We start from the raw sequence: 17,550 nt of genomic DNA on the forward strand, positions 1-17,550 counted from the left end.
ATAGGTCTATACCTCTTCATTTAATGAATAAATCTGACATGGCACGCCAAATAAGCAGCCACCGTGGAGTAGGTGATGAGTCCATAGCTCCTCAAGATGTTTATGGAGACTTGTCTAGTAATAATTCAAATATAGCAGCTGGTAATTCGTTAATATCCTCTGATCTTAAATTTGGGACTATTATTTTTAAAGATAAATATATTGTGGACATGGAGAAATTTATAACTGCTGGACTGTCATCAAAGATATTTTATAGAGATGTCTTATTGTTGCGTGGAAAGGAGAAGAAAATAAAGCCAACAAAATACACCAATACTAATTCTAAAGAGGTGGAGATGAGGAGATCATCAATAGAATTTTTCCAACGTGATTAGCATCCTTGCCGTAGTATTTTATTATTTCCATGCATTAGTTTTCTATCTAGTTGTGATACACGATCTTTTATCTAGCATCTAGCTTTTAGTGCCTGTGTGCACCTATGTACGGGAATCAAATTGGTGGCTGCGTTTGGACGTGCCATGCATGTTAGCCGAATCAGGGACTCAGGGTCAATCGATCCTAGTTGGGCTAGTGGAGTCCAAGTTTTGTTTGTGTCAGGTGGCCTGCGTGCCTATTCCTGTGGGCTTCGGCCGTGTACCGGGTAGATTAGACTGGATTTTATTGTGGAGTTTATTTCCCGTCGAGCCGTTGCTCGAGAAACCCTAGATGGTGATCCCATCAGGTTCTTCGTATTGAAGATTATCTCCGGATGGTGATCTCGTCCTGTACTCCACGGTGGCTACTTTTTTGACGTGTCATGTCAGATCTATTCGCTAAACGAAAGGATATGGACCTACAGTGAACCAGTTAAAAAGTTTAGAGACCCAAAAATATAATTTAAAAGTTGATGGACCTTGATGACGCACCATTAAAAGTTAATGGACCAAAAATACAGTTTGAAAGTTAATGGACCTAGATGACATACCACCAAAAATTAATGGACCTAAAAATACAGTTTAAAAGTTGATGGACCTAGATGACACACCACCTAAAATTAATAGACCTACGATGCATTCAACTTTTTTTAGACTATTTTGATACGGACATCACTGCTTCCAGGTATGTAATGACAATACCAAATCCTTCGTTGCTAAAGGCCTTTAAGAGCTTATTAGATCAAATTGGTTGGATGGGAGGCGTGAACCGCTCATGCTTCCTTTTTCCTCTCCAACTCAAACTTATTCTTTTATATTAGGCTATTTGGCTTTAAATTTGATATTAATATGTGTCTAAATTATAATTATTAAAATAAATTTAATTCTAAGGATCTAAACGGGTCTTAATGAAAATTTGCATAATTCCACATTTTTTACGATTGGTGCTAACTTGCTGATATCACACTATTTCTAAAAAAAAGCGTTACAATTTTTTTACTTCCTGTATGTAAAACTCTCGCGCATGTCTCTCGATCTATTCTGTTACGGAGTACAACGTAGCCCCAATGGCCCAGTTCGTTGCACAGTACGAAAGCCCGGCCCGACGATAAGGAAAAGGCCCAGTTTGGCCATTGCAGCCCTAAGCCTCCAGAGTCTCCCACTCCCCATCGGGCATCGGCGCCGCCACGGCGACGCTCGAGACGCTCGCCGCCGCCTGCCAGGCCGCCACCGTGCACGACTCCGTCTTGCTGTCCTCCTTCGCCGCCTCATCCTCTCCTCCCCGGTTCCCGCCCCTAACGCTAGCACTAGTAGTAAGTCGAGAGGCGGCGTCAAGGGGCTGTCCAACGAGCCGGTGACCCCCTCAACCGCCGCAATTTCGTCGGAGATGGACTTCCAGGTCGTCGTCCTCGCCGGCGGCACCTCCGACTCCGAGAAACTCTCGCCCCTCGTTTCCAAGGTGGTATCCCCCCTTCTCCTTTTTCCCATATCACCTCACCTCATCCCTGTTAGTCTCGCGTCTTAACCTGTACCTAAGCTTCCTCCTCTTCACTGAGCAGGACGTTCCCAAGGCGTTGCTCCCGGTCGCCAACCGCCCCGTGCTCTCTTACGCGCTGGACCTCCTTGAGGCCAGCGACCTCAAGGACCTCATCGTGGTGAGCTCCTCGCTCTTCTGCTTCTCTTCCTCCTGTCACGGCTGTGGTCCCAACTTCCCAAGCCACGAGCAGGATATTGTTTGGCTGATGTGGTGTGGTGCAGGTGGTTGAGGGGCAGGAAGCTGCGCAGCTTGTCGACGCTTGGGTATCCAGTGCATACCTGGATCGGCTTCGAGTGGAGGTGAGTTTGCTTCTGATTCCGTGTCTTTGATTGCAATGCCCAATGCTTGGTTACTTGGGGTATTGCCTTTGTGTTAGTGCTAAGAGTATGTAATTGGAGAAGATCCTAGAAACAAGCGTATAAATTTGTTCTAAGGATGCATGAAGATAAATTAGTTGGATACATTTTCATGGCAGAACTAATCAAGCCTTTAGAACTAGGTATTAGGTCAATGTTTTAGTTCTTAGATAGATTAGATTATTTTTCATGTGGATTTTGAGTTAGTTTGACTAGGCACCCATCTACTAGCATTTGTTATGGTAGGCTGTCTATGGAGGCAGGTTACCTCATCCCTGCATTATCATTGGGACTCTATATGTTTTTTTGTGGAAAATTTTTCTCATGTGTTGTGAGTGGAATTTCATTTAAACAAACTGGTCTTGAAGCGTGGATATGCTATCATACCTGATACCTGTTTGTCTGTGTTGTTGAGGTGCTGATATTTACGACTATTGAAGGCTAATCAGCGTTGGAGAGGCTGCGACTTAGGTGTTGTTTGGCCTCCCCTACTGTCTTTTTTGAGCGAGCTCCTATCCTTTTTTTGCTACAACTTCCTTCCATGCTAGTTAGCCACCTAAGTGGAGATGAGGCACTAGGCAGCAGCCAATCGCTCCCCAAGTTTTGAATCGAATGCCTTCTACAACATGGATGTTGATTTATTTATGATTTATGAATGTAGCATAACATAAGCGAATTCTTTAGTTCTAAATGAAAATTTGATTTCAAGTATGTTCCCTCCATATCTCAGTACCATTTCATGTTGTTCATTTGTTAATTGTTATTCAAACAAGAGTGTACTCTCACTGTGCTCTCCCATTGTTGCTCTTTCTTGCGTTTAAAGTTGGAATTAAGCTGGCTACTAGTTTGAATCTTACAAGATTTATATTTTTCCACCAATGCTTGAATGTAATCTTTGTTGATTTTTCAACACTTTCTTTGATGGCGTGAGACTATATGTCAATCCAAACATAACTCCATTAAAATTTAAATATCTTGTGAGCATGTCTTTGTTCTAACTTATTTCCTTTTTTCATCAATGCTAATTATTAAGCCCATGGATGTTTCTGTTCATGTTATATTATATATAAAGTCAGTATAATATATGATTCTATTTCTAGTAAAGTAACTTCAACTTCTTGAGTTCATTCTTGTTTTTATAAGGTTCTCTCCTAATTCTTTGTTTTCTTTGATTGGCATTTGTTTATTTATGTTATGCTATAAGCTCAATCTCATTGACAAACATTTGAGTGACTGTAGGGGAACATATTTTCATTTTATTTGTGGAAGTAACTCTTGTTTGTATTCAGGTAGTTGTGGTTTCTGAAGACCTTGGAAGTGCTGGTGCATTACGAGCTATTTCGAAGCGACTGACGGCAAATGATATTTTGGTAATGTTTGTGCTTTCATACTATGGCAATGTTGACAAAATGTTGCACGATTCTAACACATTGAGCTGTGTTTGAATAGGTAGTTAGCGGTGACCTGGTAACAGATGTGTTGCCTGGGGCTGTTGCTGCTACTCATAGAAGAAATGGTGCAGCTGTTACTGCTTTACTATGTTCTGTTCCTGTTAGTGGTCCTTCAGACACTGCTTCTTCTAGTGGGAAAGATAAAGCTAAAAAGCCAAATCGTTTGAACATAGTAGGGCTGGACAGGAGTAAACAATTCTTGTTGCATATCGTGTCAGGTTTGCTTACTGTGATTTCATTAAGTGTAATAGAAGGCTAGTAATGTCATGCATGCATGATTCTCATATCTTTCAATGTCACCTGTAGGAACTGATGTTGAAAAAGATGTTCAAGTTCATAAAAGAAAAATACAGGCTGTTGGTCAGGTAAGGCACCTATTCTATGTATCACCTCAGCTACATTTGTTTTTGAGGAATTTCGAGTTTCAGTGCTATGCTATACTTATGGTGACATTGTTACGCATCATGATTCTTGAAAAACAAACAGGCCAATGCTAGGTTGTGTCAGTCTCAAGTTTTTGCAACTGGATTGTCTGTGCAGTGATTTAGATAGACAAATCAGTGGCCCATGGGCAGCCATCTATATTAAGAATTTAAGATATAGGAGTATTGCTGGAAGATTGGGTTCTTGTCATAGTCACTCGGAGGGGTGTTTGGATCTCAGGAGTAAAAACTAATCCTGGGTTTTAGATGCCAAATAGAAGGACTAAACATAGACTGAAAAAATTAATGACGATTAGTTGATGGTTAGACCGTTAGAGGCCATGTCATGTGCGGGCGCACGTACGCCAGGCGCAGGCGAGCCCGCGACGTGCGCCGGGAGGCCGAGCGCGCAGCCAGGACGCAGGAAGGGCAGGCGAGTGGCTAGGAGGAAAGTTAGCCACCTGATTAGTTGTTTCCTTTGTTAGTTATTTCTTTGTTAAGATTAGTCCTACAATTAAGGAGAGCCTTCTCCTTCTGTTTGGCCGAGAGCCATATATGCTTGTACGGGAAACCAATTGAGGGCAAGCAAGAAGTTATCTCTAATCTACCTCTCTTCTCTGTAAGCCGACGACTGAGGGGCATAACCTCGTCGGCGTGACGGACGGCGGCTACGAGCTACGTAGCCGAGGTCCGGCCAGTCAGGGGTTCGAGGCCCTTGACAACCTGGTATCACGGTCTCGTCGATCCTCGCCCACCCGCTCCACCCACTCTTCCACCGCAGCCCACCAGCCGCCGCCGCCGCCATCGCCGCCAACCCCTACCGCAGCCATGGCCGACCCCACCCTTGCCGACGTGCTCGCCGAACTGAGGTCCCTCAGCACGGAGGTGTCGTCTCTGAAGTCCGATATGGCGGCCATGAAGGACAAGTCCTCGTCGTCCTCGGACAACGGAGGGGGCCGTCGCCCCGACGGGCAGCGCGACCAAGATCCGTTCATCAAGCACAAAAAGTGGGACTTCCCCCGCTTTGATGGCACCGTCGATCCGATGCTGTTCATCAACAAATGCGAGTCGTACTTCCGTCACCACCGCACCATGGGAGAGGAACGGGTTCGGATGGCATCTTACCATCTGGACGACGTCGCGCAGCTGTGGTACAACCAGCTCGAAGAAGATGATGGCGCCCCGTCCTGGGGCCGATTCAAAGACCTCCTGAACGAGAGGTTCGGGCCTCCTCTCCGTTCCGCCCCGATGTTCGAGCTTTCCGAGTGCCGGCGCACCGGAACAGTGGAGGAGTACTCCAACCGCTTCCAGGCACTCCTGCCCCGCGCCGGTCGGCTTGACGAGGCTCAGCGGGTGCAACTCTTCACCGGCGGCCTCCTTCCGCCTCTGAGTCACGCGGTGCGCATCCACAATCCTGACACGCTCGCCGCCGCGATGAGCCTGGCGCGCCAAGTGGAGCTCATGGAGATCGACAGGCCACCTCAGGCCCCGGTCCGGCCTGGCGCGCGCGGTCTGCTGCCGCCGCCGCCGCCTCGCCAAGCTCTTCCCGCACCGCCCCAGCAGCTGGCACTTCCCGCGCCGCCGGCGGGTGCCGACCAGGGACGCCGCGAGGTCAACCAGCGGCGCCTCTCCACGGCGGAGCAGGCGGAACGTCGCCGCCTTGGCCTCTGTTTTAACTGTGATGAAAAGTACTCTCGTGGCCATAACAGGTTTTGCAAGCGGATTTTCTTCGTGGACGGTGTGGAGATTGATGACACCGAAGACGCCGCTGATGCCGGGGACAAGGACGCCCCCTGCTTCTCGCTGCAGGCGGTGGCCGGTGTGTCCATGACGGACACCATGCAGCTCGCGGTGACACTGGGGGCCGCCTCGCTCGTCGCCCTCCTCGACTCCGGCAGCACCCACAATTTCATCTCCGAGGAGGCCGCGCGGCGCTTGGAACTTCCTCTCCGGCAACGTCCCCGTCTCACGGCCATGGTCACCAATGGCGAGAAGATCACCTGCGCCGGCGTCATCCGCGACGCGCCGCTGCTCATCGCCGGTGCTGCGTTCCCGGCGGATCTCTTCGTCATGCCCCTGGCCGGGTATGACATCGTCCTCGGCACCAAGTGGCTCGGCGCGTTGGGGCCCATTGTCTGGGACCTGGCCAACCGGCGCATGTCTTTCCAGCATGGGGGCCGCACCATCTCCTGGGCTGGACTGGCCACGGCGGCGGGGCCGGCGGCGCGCGCCTTGTCCACTGGCGAGCCGCTCCTGGAGGCTCTCCTCGACGCGTTTGCAGGGGTCTTCGCCACTCCGACTGGCCTGCCCCCCAAGCGCGCCCATGATCACCGCATCCTGCTGAAGCCCGCTGCACAGCCGGTAGCCGTACGCCCCTATCGGTACCCGGCTGCCCACAAGGATGAGTTGGAGCGGCAATGTGCCGCCATGATTGAACAAGGGATCGTCCGCCGCAGCGACTCCCCGTTCTCGTCGCCGGTCCTCCTTGTGAAGAAGCCCGACGGTTCCTGGCGCTTCTGCGTCGACTACCGGGCCCTGAACGCCGTGACGGTCAAAGACGCCTTCCCAATCCCGGTGGTGGATGAGCTGCTGGATGAGCTCAATGGCGCCAAATTCTTCTCCAAGCTAGACCTGCGGTCGGGGTACCACCAGGTCCGCATGCGGCCCGAGGACATCCACAAGACGGCGTTCCGCACGCATGACGGCCTGTACGAGTTCCTGGTCATGGCGTTCGGACTCTGCAACGCACCGGCCACGTTCCAAGCCTTGATGAACGACGTTTTGCGGCCGTTCCTCCGTCGCTTCGTCCTCGTATTTTTTGACGATATCTTGATTTACAGCAGGACATGGGTGGATCACCTGCGGCACCTGCGTGCTGTCTTCGACGAGCTCAGCCGCCATCAGCTCTTCGTCAAGCGCACCAAATGCTCCTTCGGTGCCTCCGCCGTCGCCTACCTCGGCCACGTTATCTCCGCTGCGGGCGTCGCCATGGATCCGGCCAAGGTGCAGGCCATCCATGATTGGCCGGCGCCACGCTCCGCCCGTGCTGTTCGTGGCTTCCTCGGACTCGCGGGGTACTACCGCAAGTTCGTGCATAACTATGGCACGGTGGCCGCGCCCCTGACGGCGTTGCTCAAGAAGGATGGCTTCGCATGGGACGACGCAGCGGCCGCGGCGTTCTCGGCGCTCAAAGCGGCGGTCACGTCGGCCCCCGTCCTCGCCATGCCCGACTTCGCCAAGCTGTTCGTCGTCGAGTGTGACGTGTCCACGGTTGGCTTTGGGGCGGTACTAATCCAGGCGGGACACCCGGTGGCGTACTTCAGCCGGCCAGTGGCACCGCGCCACCGCGCCCTGGCTGCCTACGAGCGCGAGCTCATTGGCCTGGTTCAGGCGGTTCGGCATTGGAGGCCCTACCTGTGGGGGCGCCGCTTCATCGTCAAGACGGACCACTACAGCTTGAAATACCTCCTCGATCAGCGTCTCGCCACGATTCCGCAGCACCACTGGGTCGGCAAGCTCTTGGGCTTCGACTTCACAGTGGAGTACCGCTCCGGGGCTACGAACACTGTCGCCGACGCTCTATCCCGCCGCGACAACGATGCGGGCGAGCTGCTGGCCATTTCAGCGCCCCGGTTCGACTTCATCGAGCGCCTCCGCCATGCCCAGGCCACCGACCCAGCGCTGGTCGCCGTCCACGACGAACTCCGTGCGGGCACCCGCGCCGCGCCGTGGGCCATCATCGATGGCATGGTCACCCTGGCGGGCCGCCTCTACATCCCGCCCGCGTCGCCACTCCTTCAGGAGATCCTGGCCGCGGTCCACGACGACGGCCATGAAGGCGTTCATCGCACGCTGCACCGCCTACGGCGTGATTTTCATTTCCCCAACATGCGTCGTTTGGTGCAGGATTTTGTGAAGGCGTGCACCACGTGCCAGAAGTACAAGACGGACCACCTGAGGTCGGCCGGGCTGCTCCAACCGCTGCCCATTCCGTCCAGCGTTTGGGCCGACATCGGCATCGATTTCATTGAAGCGCTGCCCCGGGTGCAGGGCAAGACAGTCATCCTCTCCGTCGTCGACCGCTTCAGCAAGTACTGCCACTTCATTCCGCTGGCGCACCCCTACACCGCCGAATCCGTCGCCCAAGCGTTCTTCGGCGACATCGTCCGCCTTCATGACATTCCCTAGTCCATCGTCTCGGACCGCGACCCGGTGTTCACGTCGGCGTTCTGGACCGAGCTCATGCGCCTCACTGGCACCAAGCTCTTCATGTCGTCGGCCTTTCACCCGCAAACGGATGGCCAGACGGAGGCCGCCAACAGGGTGATCGTCATGTACCTCCGCTGCTTCACCGGCGACCGTCCTCGACAGTGGCTTCGCTGGCTCCCGTGGGCCGAATACACCTACAACACGGCCTTCCAATCGTCGCTCCGGGAGACGCCGTTCCGCGTGGTCTATGGCCGCGATCCGCCAACCATCCGCTCTTATGAGCCTGGCGAGACACGCGTGGCTGCTGTTGCCCAGGAGATGGAGGACCGCGCGGCCTTCCTCGACGACGTCCGCTACCGCCTCGAACAGGCCCAGGCGGTCCAGAAGCGTGTCTACGACCAGCACCATCGTCCAGTGGCTTTCCAAGTTGGTGACTGGGCACTCCTCCGGCTCCGGCAGCGCCCAGCAGCGTCACTGCCACGTACCACCACCGGCAAGCTCAAGCCCCGGTTCGTCGGGCCGTATCGCGTCGGGGAGGTCATCAACGCCGTGGCTGTCCGGCTCGATCTTCCACCAGGGGCCCGCCTCCATGATGTGTTCCACGTTGGGGTGCTCAAGAAGTTCGTTGGCACGCCGCCTGCAACACCCCCGGCACTGCCACCAACCCACAACGGCGCTATGGTGCCGGTGCCTGCGGCGGTCACCGCCGGTCGGCTGGCTCGCGGGGTACGGCAGGTGTTGGTCCAGTGGCAAGATGAGCCGGCTGCATCGGCAAGCTGGGAGGACTACGACGACTTCCGTGCTCGGTTCCCTGATTTTCAGCTCGAGGACGAGCTGGTCTTCGACGGCGGGAGAGATGTCATGTGCGGGCGCACGTACGCCAGGCGCAGGCGAGCCCGCGACGTGCGCCGGGAGGCCGAGCGCGCAGCCAGGACGCAGGAAGGGCAGGCGAGTGGCTAGGAGGAAAGTTAGCCACCTGATTAGTTGTTTCCTTTGTTAGTTATTTCTTTGTTAAGATTAGTCCTACAATTAAGGAGAGCCTTCTCCTTCTGTTTGGCCGAGAGCCATATATGCTTGTATGGGAAACCAATTGAGGGCAAGCAAGAAGTTATCTCTAATCTACCTCTCTTCTCTGTAAGCCGACGGCTGAGGGGCATAACCTCGCCGGCGTGACGGACGGCGGCTACGAGCTACGTAGCCGAGGTCCGGCCAGTCAAGGGTTCGAGGCCCTTGACAGGCCATTAGAAAAATTAGTTCACATTTAGCCTATTATCGTACGATGACTAATTTTTAGCCCTGAGATCTAAACACCCCTTAGGCATGGCAACTGTGGAGTATTTGTAACACGGGAAAAATCTTGTGCTATATTGCTATTGATTTGGTACTATACCTGTCACTAGAATAATTCGATGTTCACACAGTAATAAGCTAGCTTTACAGACTCAAAGTAGCTGCTGTTTATACTGACTGTCAAGCACAAATCATGATGAGTTGCACAAATCTGATAAGTAATAATTAATAACTCACACCTCTTCATTTCCGTTGGAAGCATCGGAAAATTGGAAACTTTCACAAAGTCTATTTCAGCTTTCAACAATGTTCTCCTATATAAATTATAAAACACATCTCCTTACTATTTGTCTTCTCTATTTCATATATATACTGGCCTTTTAATCATGTTAATATTGCTGGGTTGTTGGATTATGACATTGAACAGTATCTGGTATGGTCGTCCTTTGGAGTTTGGGTATTCCTTTATTTTTTGGAATATGATTATCTTAGGGGTGCATGGAGTAATCTTGTTACTTTGTTTTCGGCCGTTCTGTCTTATGTTACGGTTAGCAGGTCTTGGAAGTCAATAATGTACAGAATCCAATGATTTGGCATTTGAAGTGAGGTATTTTATTTTATTTTGGTTCTTTTTGCTCCTGTATGCCCTCTTCATCATGGGCACTGGTATAGGATGTTACCAAATATAAATGTATTTCAAAGCTTAATTCACCCTTTGTTTTTTGTTTTTCTAGAACCTCCTTTTAACAAAGTTGTGGGTTGGTATCGCAAGACATGCTCATTTTGGGCTAAAACTTTAGTACCTTAGCTATGGACACATTACTTGATGAAAAGTTTTGAGTCTGTGAAATTTTATTGATTGATGGGGCAATCTGATATAACCTCAAACTTCACAAAAGCACAACTTAGCTGTCAGAAGTCTGTAAAATCTTATTCATTCTTTCTTTGTTGTCTGTGTACACCACGTTATTTGTTTACAAGTAACACAACAACTGGTAATATAGGAGTCATACTCTTCTAAGAAAGCAAGTGAAGAAACTTATCGTCCCTTTATGGACGATCTGTTCTGGGAACTGAATGATAGCTCAATTGGTAGAACCTCCAGTAGAGAGGCTCGCCACTTGCCAGCCAGCTCTCCTGAGAACTGGTTTCTGCGAGTTTTCTAGCCAGCCATGGTTGGGCACTCCTTAAAGGCGAAGCCAGGGTGAAGTCTTCTCCCTGTGGTCAAGTTCTTTTTTCCTTTTAACGGTCTCAGTCCCTTGATAGCTTAGTTGCGATATACGGTACTTAGACACTTAATAATTGCATTTTTGTTGGATGTTCATATAAAATTTTAATGTGAATTAATAACAGTCATGTTAATCGGTCTGTAATGATTTGGTTTAATTTAAATTCAGAAAAGCACTCAGTTTGATTGGTTTGATGAACTATAAATTAAACTAAATATGATATTCTTCTTTTATTAGATGGAAATTCGAAGTGACCTAATGGATGCACATCTTTATGCTTTTAAGAGGTTAGTCTATATTTTTTTAAACCTTTTGTTATGTCTTGTTGGGTCATTCTTTTAAATATGCTCACACTCAAGCCATAATTTACTGCTGGTCACAGGACAATATTACAGGACGTATTGGAACAGAAGGAAGCATACCGTAGCATTAGACTTGAAGTCCTCCCGTATTTAGTTAGGAGTCAATTGGTATGCTCATGCTTAATAACATGTAAACATGTAACACTTTCATCTGAAGCAGTATTTAACTGTTGTAAACATGAACAGAGATCAGCTCCATCAGGTGGCAGTGGAACAGCAGTTGACGAAACTGGGAGCAGTGCTGTTCAGTCCAGTGGTAATTTGCAGTGTTTGTCGCAGCATCGTGTCATTGCATCATCTGCTTTCAAACAGAATGTACTATCAAGATCAAGTGGTGGACATAGGTGCTGTGCTTATATTGCTACTAAAAGCAAATACTGTCACCGCTTGAACTCAATTCAATCATATTGTGATATCAATCGAGATGTAAGGATTTCATTCTACAGGGAATTATTTTGTCACATGCACCACTATCGAATCATGATTAAGTTATTATTATTTTGTATTGAAGGTTATAGGGGAAGCTAGCCACCTGTCTGGTTATTCGTTCTCCGCACAAAACAATATCATCCACCCATCCTCTGTTCTTGGATCAAAGACTACAGTAAGTCTGCTGAAGTACTAGCAATCTAGCATCATGAGATGGTCGCCTGAAAATACAGAGAACATATCGTGAAATGAATTTAGGATGTGATTATGTTAGCTGCTACCATGTTGCGTATATATATGAAAATATTGATTTGTTTGCTTTAAGATAATATTGATCTTTCATTTGTGGGTTTTCAATATCAGTATGCTTCAGTTAAAATTGTGATTACTTTGCCATGTTGGCAAGCATTTAAAGAGGGATCATGACATGAAAGTACTTTTATTGAGAGATTAATAATGGTTTTTCATGTGACAAATCTAAGACTTTTTAATGCATGCCAATGATCAAACTTTACAATGTTTGGTTGCATGTCTTGATTATCTATTTGACTTCAGAGGAAAAGTGCTTTTGGTACATTAATAATGAGATTTTTTTAATCCAATTCTGCATGATGTTTGATGTTTGAAATGGTTACAATTTCTATTTTGGCTTATTGTGTTGTATTTTATGTTTGTTTAGATAGGACCACATTGTATTCTTGCTGAGGGTTCACAGCTAGGTGACAAGTGTAGTGTGAAGCGATCCGTAATTGGTCGTCATTGCCGAATTGGTTCCAATGTAAAGGTAATTCCAGTGTGACTTGCTATTCCATTTTAATGATTTTTGTATGCTCTCGGTCAATGTTTTCAAGTCATCCAGTCGAACCTAGTCGCCATGGGACCGACTAGGACGATTAATCACGATTAATCGCTATTAATCGGATGACTTGTACAAGTCGACGGTACCCCTAATCAGTCAGCAGGGACCGATTAGGATGATTAATCGTGATTAATCACGATTAATCGGACGACTTGAAAACATTGCTCTCGGTAAAAAAAGTTACTACCTTGATATCATGCTAAAAAGCTGTACTTGCTGGCTTATGTAGCAAAACTAGGAATTGGCATGTTGGGTGTGCATTACAGGGCACAGAAACTGGTTGTATTTGTAACCAGTAGTGTTCTTTTAGATCTAGCTTGCTTAGGCTTCAGTGCGTTCCTTAATATAACCTTCCCTGCAGAGGCATGGGTATCCATATTTCTATACTACTATTCTTCGCCATCATGCTGTATTCCTTGCAAAAGGAGTCAATGTTCATAAACCTTTCAAAGATTTTCTGTTAACTAGCAAGATGCAATTGATAATATACTAGATATGTGCCTGTGCGTTGCACCGGGTCACAAACTTTTGTCCACGTCACCAGGTCGCGGGTTCGAAGCAGCCTCTCCGCGGATTTTGCGTGGGGAAGGCTTGCCTCGGTTTTTCCTTCCCCAGACCCCACTCATGTGGGAGCCTCCGGCACTGGGTCTGCCCGACAGCGACGCACTTGGCCTGTGGCTTAGACATAGAAAATACAAAGCACATTCCCTGATCTTTATTATCATTTAATTTTCTTAATAGTCAAAAACTAAATCAAAAGACCTTCTGTCATGACATCTTTGGTGTGCTTTGGAAACCCAAGCATTACATAAGTTCTCCAAAAACCTAAAAAAAAACCAATAATAATTTCTCTTATCGTTTACTCCTGCAGTATACATGTAAATGTTTTAATCATTTAATAATTAATTTAATTACGCTTACAAAAGCATTTGCAAATGCTCCTTTCTTGTTTGAGTGGATCCCACTGCTAGCAGGGCAAGCCACTTACGGCTTGCGTGTTTGTTGAGCGGCGGCTCCTGCGTATTGCTTTCTAGTATTGGTAGTGTATTCATGTTTTTTATTTTCCAAGGAAAAAGAAGGTATATGGCATCAGCATGATGTCTCGGCTCCGTATTGCACCAGCTGTTTACACGGCATGCAACGGCCTGGGTTTGGACTCTGCATCGCAATGCATGAGGGCATGCACCATACGGCCTGGGGGCATGCGGGGCGGGCGTGGGGAGACAGCGCAGACGTGGGTTCGGTCTCGGTTCCATAGCCTGGGGTGCGCACGAAATAGCTGTGGATGAAACCTCCTCACGCTTTTTAGGTGGTAATAGATGTTTGTTCTCTGTAAGGAATCCTTTGTGATTGTCTTGCAGTTATATCTTGATGCTTAATTGAATTACTGTTTGGCCTTTTAGATATCCATGCCAGATTTAAGTTCCATTCTGGTTTAAAGCTTCTTTGTTTCCTTCTCATGAAAGAAATCATTTCCTGCAGATTGTCAACTCTGTTGTGATGAATCACGTTGTTATGGAAGATGGTTGCCACATCCAAGGTTCTGTTGTATGTAATAATGTTCAACTGCAAGAACGGGCTGTTCTGAAAGATTGCCAGGTACTCTCTTCTGTACTCCCTTTAGCAGAATTGGCCAGCAATATCTTCCGTTGTGTCATAGCCTTCCTAGGTTTATTTATTAGAAAAATAATCATTAGTGGCCAAAAGTTTGTTTTTTGGACTGTCAAGGTCTATAGTGATTTAATCTTGATCAGGAGTGGAGCTCCTTAGTTGCCCAGTGATGGTCTTATCATGTGGAGTGCAGCTGCTTACCAGTTTGTTAACTGAAATGGATGCAAAGCTTAAATTCATATTTATTTCTTCAATCTCCCATTTTTCAGGTTGGAGCTGGTTATATTGTGACTGCTGGCAGCGAGCACAAAGCAGAATCCCTAGCAAGAAAGTACAGTGAGCTTTGACTGTTTTGTTGGATCCTGAATGATTCTGTGTTCACTTGAGATGCACCCCTTCAGAGAAAAAAAGGGTAGCAGTTCTTGTCCAAAATTTATAAAATATGTCATTATGTACAACAGCACAGTTTTGATTGCAGTGTACCAGTGCGAAAGGTTTTGGTTGCTTATCTATCCTAACAGGCTGCTTGAGCAAGTTGCATGCTGTCTGACGAGTGACGACAATGGATTATAGTTAGGGCATGTTGTAGGGAGCTACGAGTACTTGTGTTTTTTGAGAGGCCAGGTTGTTGCGCCTATTATACCTTCGGAAATCGGAATGGTGGTGTCTTAGATGTGTTTGTTTGTGCTTGGTTGAGAGGGATAGATTTACCTCTGTTCTTTGTTTGGTTGGGGTGATCGGTTCAAATGGGACTCACCTATCAGTAGTGGACCAAAACCGTGAGCCACTCTAGTGCATGTGCGTCCTCTCTACGGTCTGCCCCGCGTGCATCACCCCTCACCCTAGATTCTTTTTTTAATTTTAACACTTTTTTAAAAATTAATTTTAAATTTAACACTGTCTGTTTTTTTTAAACTAATACTTTTGGTCGCGTCTATTGCTTTGATGTGGCCAAATGCCTGTACCGTGTCATGCATGGTGGCGCGGCAGCGGGCTGACGTGGCGACGACCGGAATCGCGATCGTTGACGTGGTAGGGCTCTGTCGCGCCACCGATTTTGACGCGGCAGTGTCGCGTCACGGAGCATGGCGCGGCTGGGCCAAATAAATATCGCGAGCGAGCCCGTCCGCCCGCACACACCCCTGCCCACCCGCTCGTCGCCGCGCATCGCTCGCTGCACGTGCCCTGCCGCCGCGCAGCGCCTGCCTAGGCTGCGCCACGAACGCCGGTGCGTCAAGGTCGCCCGCTCTTAAGGTACCTCCATCTTGATTTTATGTTATTTTGATTATTATTGTTTTAGGATAATTAGTGATTTAGGATAGTTAGTGTTTTATGATTGTTATTGATTTATGATAGTTTGTCAAATTTAAGATAGTTAATGATTTAGGATAGTTATGTTAGTGAATTTATTTGTGATTTACGTAGGTAGTTTTTAGGTTGAGGTTGTGTGTTCTAGTATAGTTAGGATTTTGGGTTTAGGGATTGATTATGTATTTATTATTTAGTTTATAGTTAGTTATTTAGTTAGGGATTTTGGGTATAGATACTAGTTTACAAATGTCGGTATTTACTAGTGCGTGATACGTCGATTTTGATGACTTCATGAAGTTTCGTCAAATGCTTATATTCCTAGTAAAGTTGTTTATGTTACTAGTGCGTGATATGTCTGTTAATGTTACTTTGAATATATACATGTGCTTTCATATTGTGTTCGTATTGCATAACAAGTTCAAATTTTGCAATGCTACATAATGTTAATTTGAATTTTGTTAATTTGAATACTCTAACGCTTAGTTTATCAATTTATAACAGTATGACCCCTTCCATGCAGCACCCGTTGTACCCCATTCTTGAGGTAGAGTACGACGACCAGCACCGAGCACACATCTTGAGTGACAACGACGCAGAGGTGGCCTTGCCTACTTTGAGGCCCCGCACACACACTAAGGCGTACCAGTGGGACGAGCGTTATGCGCCGTACATACAGCGTGTCGGCTTCCTCGGGCTTATCCATGTTGTCAACCACGGTCTTCCGCCCCTTGACCCAACACTACTTACTGTAGCTGTAGATAGATGCGAGTGCATTATTTGTGCGTAAACTTTCTTGTAACAAATTTGAGACAACTAACAGTTGTTCTATTCATATAACAGGTGGAGGCCTGAGACCCACATGTTCCACCTACCTTGTGGCGAAATAACCTTGACCATGCAGGACGTGAAGGCTATTTTTGGCCTTCGGTTGGGGGACTTCCAGTGACAGGGATAGTTGACAACGATTACTGTAGGGAACCGGTGGCTCAGTTTACTGGTTTTCTTCCACCGGACGATGAGGCTTCCAAGAAAAATAAGTGAGAAATTGAAGCCTATTTAATACTTGCATTGCTTTCATGTGGTCTCATTTTCTTTGGTAAATTTCAGAAAAACTTCCGGTGTTTCGTCGTCTGGATCACGGATGAAAGGTCCTAATGGCTAGAGAGAGGTGAATAGCCTATTAAAAATTTCTACAACAACACTTAATAAACTGGTTAGACAATTATAAGACGAAGCAAGTGTTGCGCTAGTCTACTAAAATAGCAAGCCACATACCACAATTCTAGTTTATAGAGTTTCTATCTACACAATAGCTATGACACTACACTAAGTTGGTGTGCTCTCAAAAGCTAACTAAAGAGCCACACTAACCAAACTAACAAGCTCTCATAACTAGCTACACTAAAGAGCTTGATAACTAGTTTGCGGTAATGTAATAAGAGTGAGCAATTTGTTTATACTGTCATGTCGAAGAAGGAGCCAATCAATCATAAGAATGAATACCAATGAAGGTCAATCACCTCGGAATCAAATGATGAACACAATGATTTTTACCGAGGTTCACTTGCTTGCCGATAAGCTACTCCTTGTTGTGGCGATTCACTCACTTGGAGGTTCACGAGTTAATTGGCATCACACGTCAAACCCTCAATAGAGTGCCGCACAACCAACATAAGATGAGGATCACACAAGCCACGAGCAATCCACTAGAGTGTCTTTTGGCTCTCCGCCGAGGAAAGGTCAAGAACCCCTCACAATCATCACGATCGAAGTCGGAGACAATCACCACCCTCCGCTCGACGATCCTCACTGCTCCAAGCCATCTAGGTGGCGACAACCACCAAGAGTAACAAGTGAATCCCGCAGCGAAACACGAACACCAAGTGCCTCTAGATGCAACACTCAAGCAATGCACTTGGATTCTCTCCTAATCTCACAAAGATGATGAATCAATGATAGAGATGAGTGGGAGGGCTTTGGCTAAGCTCATAAGGTTGCTATGTTAATGCAAATGGCCAAGAGAGTGAGCTTGAGCCAGCCATGAGGCTTAAATAGAAGCCCCCCACGAAAT

The 17,550-nt window shown here is 47.5% G+C and overlaps 1 protein-coding gene across 3 annotated transcripts; it reads left to right on the forward strand.

The window, feature by feature from the left end:
- The first annotated feature begins 1,554 nt into the window (after positions 1-1,554).
- On the forward strand, positions 1,555-16,407 carry LOC136538628 (uncharacterized). Of its 3 annotated transcripts, none has more exons than XR_010779408.1 (13): positions 1,555-1,872; positions 1,973-2,068; positions 2,172-2,249; positions 3,596-3,676; positions 3,756-3,975; positions 4,064-4,122; positions 11,145-11,194; positions 11,290-11,695; positions 11,781-11,873; positions 12,378-12,482; positions 14,040-14,156; positions 14,438-14,580; positions 16,320-16,407. XR_010779408.1 is itself a non-coding variant. In XM_066530590.1 (13 exons), exons 1-13 carry the CDS (start codon positions 1,801-1,803, stop codon positions 14,513-14,515), a joined length of 1,377 nt encoding a protein of 458 aa, XP_066386687.1. In that variant the 5' UTR covers positions 1,555-1,800; the 3' UTR covers positions 14,516-14,674. The 3 variants fall into 3 exon arrangements, 2 of the variants coding, with proteins under 2 accessions (XP_066386687.1, XP_066386686.1); XM_066530590.1 differs by lacking the exon at positions 16,320-16,407 and having other exon boundaries at positions 11,290-11,377; positions 11,456-11,695; positions 14,438-14,674; XM_066530589.1 differs by lacking the exon at positions 16,320-16,407 and having other exon boundaries at positions 14,438-14,674.
- Positions 16,408-17,550: the final 1,143 nt, after the last annotated feature.

Source organism: Miscanthus floridulus, chromosome 2 (genome assembly GCF_019320115.1).
Source record: "Miscanthus floridulus cultivar M001 chromosome 2, ASM1932011v1, whole genome shotgun sequence".
Taxonomy (NCBI): Eukaryota; Viridiplantae; Streptophyta; class Magnoliopsida; order Poales; family Poaceae; genus Miscanthus; species Miscanthus floridulus.